Source organism: Erythranthe guttata, chromosome 13 (genome assembly GCF_056151865.1).
Source record: "Erythranthe guttata isolate IM_541 chromosome 13, IM_541, whole genome shotgun sequence".
NCBI lineage: Eukaryota > Viridiplantae > Streptophyta > Magnoliopsida > Lamiales > Phrymaceae > Erythranthe > Erythranthe guttata.
The window spans coordinates 13,749,644-13,761,502 of record NC_142545.1 but is presented as its reverse complement, the minus strand read 5'-3'; the positions used below and the strand labels follow the sequence as shown (position 1 = coordinate 13,761,502).

At 32.0% G+C, this 11,859-nt stretch overlaps 1 protein-coding gene across 1 annotated transcript; it reads left to right on the top strand.

Annotated features, from left to right (window-relative positions):
- Positions 1–10,312: 10,312 nt before the first annotated feature.
- Positions 10,313–11,332, top strand: LOC105968762 (uncharacterized). The gene is made up of 2 exons (XM_012993430.2): positions 10,313–10,513; positions 10,973–11,332. The coding sequence occupies exons 1-2, from the start codon at positions 10,361–10,363 to the stop codon at positions 11,147–11,149; spliced, it is 330 nt and encodes a 109-aa protein (XP_012848884.1). The 5' UTR covers positions 10,313–10,360; the 3' UTR covers positions 11,150–11,332.
- Positions 11,333–11,859: the final 527 nt, after the last annotated feature.

Below are 11,859 nucleotides of genomic sequence, written 5' to 3'. Positions count from 1 at the left end.
ATTGACCTAAAATATTAAAGTCGCTAAAATCAACGATATTTAATAAATTCTAAATGGTCACTCACTCAATGCATCAACCGAGTTGCTATCTCATCGCGAACATTAGCCATATACTGCATGTCATCGACCCCCCACCATGGTCCGGTAGTTGTACCATCATTCTCGTGTTCTTGTCCATCCTCATTCGCACCATCAAAAGGCATATTGGGTTGATCAAGCTCCTCAAAAAAATTATCACTAATACGCTCCTTTCTTATAAAATTATGCACCGCAAAACAAGCAATATAATCACTATATTTCTTTGCACATCTAATGAAAAAGAGGCCATCTTTTCTAAAATCGGAAATCTATTTTTCAGAACTCCATAAGTTCGTTCAATGACATTCCTTAGTTGAGCATGAGCATGGTTAAATTTTTCTTCTTTAGTCAAAGCACGTCTACGAGGATAGTCTCCTAACCAATATCGCACATTGCGATACGGAACCATAAATCCTCTAGTATGTGTGTATGTTGCATCACAAAGATAGTATTTACCTGTAAAAATAATAAAAATAATTCAAGATCAGATTTAAGGTATAAATGATTAGAATTTATAGTTTGAATTTAAAGTAATACCAGCGGGAGGCCATGGAAATTAAAACCGTTTCTCGGATCAGCCATTGTATCTGTTAAGACTCTTGCATCATGTGTTACCCCTTCCCAACCTGCTCAAACGAATGTAAACATCATATTAAAGTCGCATATTCCTAAAACATTTTGATAGCATTGGCCCTTTCCTCTACCCACGTACATAGTTTGCTTTGAAACTGGAACAACGACATGTACTAGTGTTCCATTAAGTGCACCTACTGCTCCCTACAATAAGATAAAAATAAGTTACGGAAACAAGAAGATAATTAAATGATAGAAAAATTGGAACGATACACAATATCTACCTTAAAAAATCGGTGTAACCTCCTAAAACTTGCCGAAATATTTGGATTTGGGTCAAAGGTTGTTGGTACTATTATGTCTCTTGCCATATTCATCATTGCACTCAACACTCCGTGAAAATACGCATGAACTGTTTGTTACGCTTCACTACACGAAGACGCTTATTATGCCCAATAATTTGCAAGAACATTGCCATTTTTTCTACTACTGATACATGTATACTATCATGCAGCCAACAATTGTATCAACTCTAACTTTTAAACTTGATTTTTTTTATGAGATTAATTACTTGTGCAAGCATTTTATCAAGGTTTTAATATAATATTATAATTATATATTAGTAATTATCCGGGGCGATGCATGTGATTGCAAAAACGAAGAAAAATTAAATATATGATAATTAAATTGTATAAAAAAACATGGATGGGTGAAACAGAGAAATATTTTTTTTTTAAGAAAAACACTATCCGAATGAATATGATTTAGCTAGTAAATATGCACATCTGAATTACTACGAAAATCATTAGAAGAGAAAAAACTATTAATATTGATGGAAATAATAATAATTGATTTTAAAGAAAATTAATAATAGGGTGCAAATTTAGATCGAATGGTCTATTTTAATAGAAAAATCTGATGTTATAGGATGATTGACACGTGGATAGTTTAATAAAAATATAATTATAATTCTAATAATTGAAAAAAAAAACCCAGCCGAACCCATAACCCCACCATAATTATAATTAGGGTGATTTATTAAGAATTAAGACTTTAGAGTGACGCACGTCAAAAAATTAGTGGAATCCAATTTATATAAATTAGTGGAATCCAATTTATATTAAATATTCGCTGATTCGGTCAGAATTTAATCACTTAATAACATAACGTTGGAGTTTCTTATTCGTCTCACATTTCGTACTTTCATATATATATATATATATATATATATATATATATATATATATATATATATATATATATATATATATATATATATATATATATATATATATATATATATATATATATATATCAATATAACTTGTTTTTGGTGAAAATCTAGATAGCTTCTTGATTTATTTATTTATTCTTTTTACTAGTGGATCCATAATTTATAGTTTAAAACTACACACTGAACTCCGAACTCAAACAAAGTTATTAATTATATACGACACTTTTTTAGGTCGTGGTCACCATTACTTAGTTGTTAATTGAAAAAGGTTTTTAAAATTAATGTTGAGATCGAGGTTTATTTCACTTTTAATTAACTTTAATTAAAGTGTTAGAGATAATATTTTCAATTATCATTAATTTAATTAAGTAATCATGTTCCACAATAATTTATCTTTAACTTGCAATATCTTACTAAGCATTTAATTACAACATAAGTAAGCCGCAATAAGGGGTGATCCATTGCATTCATTGTCCTTTAATTTCACCTGCTGAAGGTCCCTAAGCTACATTTGTTTACTTGAATAGTACAATTTTCCCGGTGTTCACATCTCTGCATTGATTTTACCTAGGGTTGAGCATCGGTGAATTTTATCGACCGATCGATGCGCTTTTGATGATCCACTTTTGTTAGTTGATAATCGCTAATTAACTGGTCCCTATAGTTAGGCCGTTAATTTATCCGACAGATATATATGGATTGGTCGATGCTTTTGAGTTTACTCAAAAATCGGTTAATCAAATAAATATCGGTCAATCGACTTTTTTAATAATATAAGTTGATAATAATATTTAATTGCAATTCTTATTTTCCAGTTGTATACTATACATAAAAGTCAAAACTCAAAAAGTCAAAACACAAATTATTTTCCAGTTTTATACTATACATAAAACTGAGATTATGTTTGTTCGAGGATTTTCACTTGGACATTCCTATTTTTCTTAACATTTTTTCCAATAGAAATACGCTATTCATACTTTTCCCACTTTTCAAACCTATAATAATACCTACTAACTTATTTCTCTCTCCTCCATTTTTTCTCCCATCTCATTAATATTAATAATAATAATAATAATAATAATAATAATAATAATAATAATAATAATAATAATAATAATAATAATTATAATAATAATAATCACCATCATCATTATATTATACTTTTGCACGTAGTTTCGTAGAGAAAACACACAACAACCAAACATATTCCCATTTCTACACCTATATAAACTAAAAATACAACTTCATCCAAACATATTCTCATTTTTCTACACAAAAACCAATACAACTACCTTTTCCACAGAAATTTTGAAAACTAGAAAATCTCATTAGAAACATAACCAAACATCCCCTATAATTCTCTACTTTCTATTTCTATTTTATAATTCTTATTTCATATTCTTCATTATATATAGTTACTTATTGTGGAAGTTTACTAAAAAAAATACTCTTAATTTAAAAATTAAGATTTTTGCAATATAAGTTTTCCCAAAATTATGAATATCTTCTGAAAAAACTTTTAAAAACATCTTATTATTTGCAAAAAAAATAGAAAATCAATAAATAAATGACCGATAATACGAACAACCGGCCCATTGTTTAACCGACAAAGTCTGATTGTCAACCACTATCCGACCTATAATAGTTGGGCTGGTAATGGTTTTCAATATTCAGCAAAATCGGGTAGTCGAATCGGATAGGTGTTTGGCCGATAATTGTCGAACTCGATCCGAACTCGATCTATACCCATCCCTAATTTTAACTTCCAGCTACCATTCCAATAATTCACTTCAACTTACATGTACCTAGGCCTACCCTACTCGTGCCAAAATATTTGTAGCTTTTTATGTTACTAATTATTTATCAGTTGAGAATTCTAATGGTATATTAATCGATATTTTTTTCTCGTGAATTTTACCCTTATTATTCTTAAGTAGTTAATTGAAATGCGAGAGATAAGTAGTAAGAATGGTTAAGTACAAAATAACTTCTTTGCATTACAAAATCAACTCGTCATAGGAAAATCATTGTTACAAGAATATCTTTTAGGGGTTGAGTACAAAATAACTTTTATTCTTGGTTTCTTATGAAGAAAGAAAAAAAAAAAGGGAAAAAATAAGAAACGGTGGGTGCATGCAAACCAAAGCGAAAATCAAAATAGCACAGATTGCATACGGATCCAGAACTGTAAGATCACAAGTGGGACCCTGATCTGTTAAGCAGATATTATGGCCCAATAAAAAGACCACAAAAGGAGGCAAGCGATCACATGCATGAAGCGGTCGTCGGTGAGAATCTTCCAACGAAGTACATGCGAACAAGTCGTACGGGATATTTGGGGGCTTAGGGCGAGAATATAATTTGTACGATTAATAATATGAGAATTCAGGGGCAATATACCCCTAAGTGTGGGCCTTGCTCGCCCCAGCCCAGAGCCGGCTCTACTCTTCAGCGAGAAGGTGGTCGGCTACAATTAAGCGAGAAACTTGCTCGCTTGGGCCATGTGACAACATTCAATGCACGTCTCATTAGCTGATATGTCCAGAGAATGTTTGCTACTTTCGGCATGCATGTGCAGCTATTTTACTTTTCACCTTAAATGACAGAGTAAATACAATTGAAAAGTACTTTCACCTTTGGCAATATGTTTGCCAATATGACATGATACGACTAACTATTAAAAAATAAAGGTAAAAAACCCACAACTCAAGAACTTGTAGAGTTAAACGAGAGATGAGAATTATCTTAAGAAAATCACTTACTTGGCGTTTGAATTGCTAACTTCGACCTAAAGTTTGGATCTCTTCTCTCTTTTTGCAAATCCTATCACAATCCAAAAACCATTAAGAATGTGACTTGATCAAAAAACCGAATGAGCTTAGTTCATATTCTTTCTTTATAAAGATTATATGGGATATAAAATAAGAATTGATCAAGTGATCATTTTAGGAGGACTTGTTTTCAATCAAATTGATATAAGTAGATGTGAGTTGAATTTATAATTTTTGGATAAACAATATTGGACTCAATATAAAACAGTTTTCGAAAACTATAAATTCTAGGACCTTATAAAAATCTCATGGGGCTCCAAACAAGAGGATTATGGTTGAAGAACATAAGCACGGCCGATTTTGAGGAGGGGCGAAGTAGACGCTTGCCTATAGAGTCCTCGGATTTTTCCAAAAAAATAGAGTTTACAATTGCACACTCTTGGTTTTTTCAATTTTTATTTATTCATATACTTAGGATTTTTTATATTTAAATTTATTGAGACTAAATTAAAATTTATTAAAAACACTAATGTTATATTTTTACAATCTGAATTTTATTAGAAATTATAAAGAAAAAACCTAATTTCTTTTTTCTATTATAGGAGCTAGAGTTTTTTAAAATATATTCTTAATTAATAAAACGTGTTTAAAATATTAATCATTTATTTGTTAAAAAATAATTCAAGTCTTTTCTATAACATTTATCAAGTCTATTTGCTATAAAAATTAAATGTCGTAGAGGACCGTCAAATCGAACTGTTAATTTTAAAAAAAATTACATATTTTGTATATTTTATGTTCATACATCTCAAAAAATATTTCGGGAGGATTGCCCCTGAATTCCTGTAATATTTTGATCCATACCTATTACTTATATATATAGTTTTTTTAATATGTTCAATTTGACATTAGAATTAAATCTTGGATTTGCCACTACATAGGAGAGCCATGTTATATCTTGTTCTTCAAATCTCGTCTATAGTGATACGAACCCCATAGAACTTGTTACGAGATCCAATACCCTACGCGGAAGCAAGATTGAAGACATCCAAAAACAAAGATTCAAGTTTGGCGGAAGCAAGGAATAATGACCCCATAGCTATAAAGAGCTAGAAACCATTATTATCAAGGTGGAATATTGACCCCGTGGTTGTAAAGAACCAGAAACTAATATTATGTCGCTAAGAAAGTTACGAGAATCCACTTGCAAAATCCCGAAATTTGCTGTAGAACAGCGAAGGAGAATTAACTCTCAATGTACTCAAATATTCATTAAAATTCGTCTAATAAAATAAGTCAAATTGGCAACCAATTTATAAGATCTAAAAAGACTCTTTTTTGATAAGGAAAAAATGACTCCTACCTAATCTGTAATAAGGAAACTAATAAATAAGCAAATCCTAACCATAAAAGACTCTAAAATAATAAAAACATAATAAATCCTTAATTAAAAACATGCATATATAAATTAAATAACTTGATCTTCAAGTCGAGTTCTCGAATGCCCTTCTAAACTAGTTGTGCACGTGTATGAACTTGATGCTCAATTACGACACTGTTACACTTTGAATCTCTCTCCGCTCAAAACATAAAAGTTGTATAACTTCCAGTTGGCTTTCCATAGCAATTTGAATCACATAAATTAGAAGTCATATGTGAGAGTTATACGCCAAATGGTAAACTCTTCCAGAATCATACGGGACTTTCGGGGTGCTTAAAATTCGACTTGTCCGACGAATTTCCGTTTTCTTTTCTTCCAATTCCAAATCAAGGAGTCTTCAAAGGCCTGATTCGAGCCTTTATTATTCAATTCCAACACGAACGGCTCCATTAATCTCACTCGCTTTCTCTTCTTCCAATTCCTCATCTTTGAGCTAGTGTGGATCGTATCATATTCCCCCTCTTTAAAAGGATTCGTCCTCGAATCCGGACAGATGTAAAAAGAAGCATATAGAAACCATCTTTCATGATCATCTTCAAAAAATTGTAGCTCATATGGTCTAGTATACTCCAAAGTTGACACACTCAACATTCCCACTGAAGTATAGCTAGTCGCAACCAAGTCCATCAATAATCAAACTCGAAGATACACCTTCATGGCACTCAGTAGGAGCAAGATAATCTTCATGTATTGCATCACCATCTTCATCAGCATGCACAATTGGAGTTTGTACTCCAGTTAGCTCGGCGGTAACTTCGATGCATGGCTGGGCTCTATCATTCTCCACCTCTTCAAAAGGATTCGCCCTCGAATCCGAACCTTCTTTTTGTAGAACTGGTGCCGCGGGATTGCAATTTTCTTCTCCCTTGGAGTCGACCTCAACTAGCGCATCAATAACTCTCAAATCAGTTTGAGTGTTTTCTTTCTCAAAATCTTGACGAGTATCTTCCTTCTCAAGTGGCGATAAAGAATCACCCATTCTCTTCAATTGCTTGTAGTCTCCTTTCTCGTAGAATTTCCTCTGCTTTGGGATTTTGTAAGGGTTCTCTCGTTTGGCTCGTTGAAGATCTCCTATGTGATTTCCAACTCGATGAACTCCTTTCTTCTAACTTAGTAACTGCCTCAAGCTTTGCTTCTTCAATTCCCTATAATAATGGGCTGGAACGAACCTCTTTCTCATAACTGCCTTCATGGACTCCCAATCATAAATTGGTGGTTCACCAAAGCGGCGCCTAGTTAAGACAAATTGGTCCCACCAAGTAATTGCATAGTCAATGAATGCTTCGACGGCGAGCTTCAACTTCTTCTTTTCAGAATAATAATGACAATCGAATACGAGCTCAAGCTTTCTTTCCCATTGAATGTACGCATCAGGATCACTCTTACCTTGGAAAGATGGTATTGTCAACTTGATTGAGCTGAACTTTTGATCTACGCCATCTCTTTCTCGACCAAAATATCATCGGCTCGATCTATCCAATCCAGACCCTCGTCCCATACTCTCCCTCCTTGATTTTGTAGCATTCACACCAAAATTTCCATCACGATCTACCTCTTTATCGGAATAAGGTATAACTGGTTGGTGAACATCACGTCGTATGTATGGCCCTCGAACATGTTGATCTTTGCGTAGTTCCTTTAGTTGCGTAACAATTCCTTCCATCCGATCTTGGAGTTCCTGGAAGCGTTTTTCCATTGACGACATCCTACGCTGCTCAATTCTTTCTCCTTTATAATCGGCCTTCTCGGACATGATCAAAACAATTTTTTTTCTTTTTTTTGACACTAATAAACCCTAACTTGGGTTGTTAAGGAACTCTAAACAAGAACAAAATTCGAATTTTGTTTGTTTTTTTTTTTTTTTCTTTTTTTTTTACACGAACAAACCCTAACTTGGCTGAAAAGAAATCTAAACAAAAAATAAAAGTTCAAATTTTTTTTGTATTTTTTTTTTTTTGACGTAGACTCTAAATAACAAAACTCAAGAAAAGATGAGATATACTAGAAGACACAACAAAAAATTAAGATAGGTGAAACCTGTTTTGGATAGCTCTGATACCAACTGATACGAACGCCGTAGAACTTGTTACGAGACCCAATACCCTACGCGGAAGCAAGATCGAAGACATCCAAAAACAAAGATTCAAGTTTGGCGGAAGCAAGGAATAATGACCCCATAGCTATAAAGAGTTAGAAACCATTATTATCAAGGTGGAATATTGACCCCGTGGTTGTAAAGAACCATGAACCAATATTATGTAGCTAAGAAAGTTACAAGAATCCACTTGTAAAATCCCGAAATTTGCTGTAGAACAACGAAGGAGAATTAACTCTCAATATACTCAAATATTCATTAAAATTCGTCTAATAAAATAAGCCAAATTGGCAACCTATTTATAAGATCTAAAAAGACTCGTTTTTTACAAGGAAAATGACTCCTACCTAATCTGTAATAAGGAAACTACTAAATAAGCAAATTCTAACCATAAAAGACTCTAAAATAATAAAAACATAATAAATCCTTAATTAAAAACATGCATATATAAATTAAATAACTTCTTGATCTTCAAGTCGAGTTCTCGATTGCCCTTCTAAACTCGCGTAGACAATTGGATGTGCATGTGCATGAACTTGATGCTCAATACATAAAAGTTGTATAACTTCCAGTTGGCTTTCCATAGCAATTTGAATCACCTAAATTGGAAGTCATATGTGAGAGTTATAAGCCGAATGGTAAACTCTATCAGAATCATACCGAACATTCGGGATGCTTGAAATTCAACTTGTCCGACGAATTTCCGTTTTCTTTTCTTCCAATTCCAAACCAAGGAGTCTTTAAAGGCCTGATTCGAGCCTTTATTATTCAATTCCAACACGAACGGCTCCATTAATCTCACTCGTTTTCTTCTCTTCCAATTCCTCATCTTTGAGCTTGTGTGGATCGTATCATACTCCCCCCTCTTTAAAAGGATTCGTCCTCGAATCCGGACAGATATAAAAAGAAGCATATAGAAACCATCTTTCATGATCATCTTCAAACAATTGTAGCTCATATGGTCTAGTATACTCCAAAGTTGACACACTCAACATTCCCACTGAAGTATAGCTAGACGCATTGGTACAACCAACTCCATCAATAATCAAAATCGAAGATACACCTTCATGGCACTCAGTAGGAGCAAGATACAGCACAGCCATGCATCGAAGTTACCGCCGAGCTAACCGGAGTGGAAACTCCAATTGTGCATGCTGATGAAGATGGTGATGCAATACACTTCTCTTCTTCCAATTCCTCATCTTTGAGCTTGTGTGGATCGTATCAAATGGCTTTCGAATTCTCCGCAACGGGCCTGAACATGATTTACATAAATGCGCATGCAATCATCTAAGCCCGATTAATGTCAGCAAATTCAAACGAAACACCATGTCATATTTTACACTTGATTAATCTTAACCGATGATGTGGTTAAATAACCACCCACTATTCACACATATACATGAGTATTTGTGATTGTGTACATATCTAACATATAAAAATCACCCGATATATTTCACCGATACGACAAAAAAAAAAAAAAAAAAAAAAAAAATAATAATAATAATAATAATAATAATAATAATAATAATAATAATAATAATAATAATAATAATAATAATAATAATAATAATAATAATAATAATAATAATAATAATAATAATAATAATAATAATAATAATAATAATAATAATAATAATATTAATAATAATAATAATAATAATAATAATTAGAACAATGAATGTGTAGCATATATGGCAATGAGACATCAAGACATCACATGGCTTCCGATCACCCAAATTTTGACAGATAACCATATTTTTACTTTGCCTTTTTTGCCATTTCATATGAAGATGATCACAACCATATAATTAACTTTCAAGAACCAAGAAAATAAAAAAGAAAAAAGAAAAAAAAAAGAAAAAGAAAAAAAAAAAAAGAAAAATCTCAACTGTATTTTCTTGTGGTTATGGATCACAGTGCTCATCATGACAAATTAAATATTTTATTAAAGCAGTGTCTCTATATATACAGATATATGATGTATGGTGAGAAATTAAGTAGAGCCTGCAAATTAAACTTAGTTTTGGTTCTTCTGCAAATATTCTGCCTTGATATATATATATATATATATATATATATATATATATATATATATATATATATATATATATATATATATATATAGAATAATTAAATCGATCATTTTGTACGAAGAATCTTGTACCATGGGGAGAAAAGATAGTACCCTAGAAATGGAAGAGCTTGAAGATGAAGAAGAGATGGAATATTCCATGGGGAAATTGATCAGGCAAGCTTCTCTCAACACTTCTAATTCAGACAACAACATCATCATGCCTCACAGAACTAATAATTATAAGGTACCAATTACTATATATTATTAGTACTAGTTTTTATTTCAACTTTTCTCTTATTATATATATAGGGTAAATTACGGTCATCGTATTAAAAAAAATCCTTTCATGTTTTGGTGATTAATTACAACCACTTTTCAACTATGAATGTTTTTACACTTCACTTTTATGGTGTTAAATTCGACATAATCTTCTAAATTTCGTGAAATATTCTCTAGTTTGTAGTCGTTTTGTGCAAAACGCAGTTTTTTATGCACCATAATCTGATATTTATAAGCTAAGAGCACGATCGTCTTGTTTCAAAATATGGAGCTCGAAATGGTAAAACGGGTACAGGCTGAAGAATATTTCATATAATTTAGAAGATTCTATTAAATTTGACACCACAAGAGTGGACGTGGAAGAAGATTATGGTGACCGTAAATGTAAAACACAAATTAATACTATTTATGGATAAATTGACAGATATCGAGGCATGGATCATTAACAAGGCCTCAAAGCCAAAAGATGAATCAGCTCAAGACACAGAGGAGCTTAAGTAGCAGTGCAGAGAAAACTAATAAGAGATCAACGGACGAGATCAAGGCGCAAATCAAGTTTTGGGCCAGGGCTGTGGCGTCTAATGTGCGCCACGAATCTTGATGCTAAACTAAGCATAGTTTCTTAATTTAATTCAATAGAATATATATAAGATTTTTGTTTCATTTGATTGGTAAGATTAGCAACGATTAACTAAAATAATTGAACTTTATTAAATGTTAATTAGAAGTTTGGGAAATTGTTTATTGGCTTTCACGATCCAATAATACAATTGTGTTTAATCTTATTTCGAGAACCGAAAATAAAGACTGTTTAATGTCTTACTTAATGGGTATGCATTTAAGTACTTTATTGAGAAGTGTTTATAGGCTTGAAATGTTACTCATTATATATTTTTTTATTTTTTATTCTTTGAAACTCGACGCCGGTAAAATTCGACCTCACGGCCCTCATTCGTAGACTTTCACAAAAGAGCAATGAGTTAAGCCGACTCAAGAATATGATGAGCTATCCCGATAAAAGTTTGAACTTGAACTCGAATTTTCTAACAAGCTCGAGTCCATTTTTAATTGTTAATCAGCTTATTAGCCACTGCAAACTTTTTTATTTTTTATTTATTAATATTATATAATAAATACATAAAAATGTATTATCTATTTTGTAATTCTTTTTATTAAATATACCACAAGGATTGTTGTTTGTATTTTCAGTGATATACATTATTAAAAGTTAGGGTAAATTACACTCACACGTCTGAGGTATGCTAAAATAACTTTAAGGTTTGTATGGTATATGTAATTACAATCACCCTC

What these genes read in the sequence shown, in the direction of transcription:
- LOC105968762 (XM_012993430.2), top strand. Translation starts at nt 10,361, where the DNA reads ATGGGGAGAAAAGATAGTACCCTAGAAATGGAAGAGCTTGAAGATGAA. An exon ending in ACAGAACTAATAATTATAAG is followed by an intron (nt 10,514 to 10,972) that starts GTACCAATTACT and finishes ATAAATTGACAG; the next exon opens with ATATCGAGGCATGGATCATT.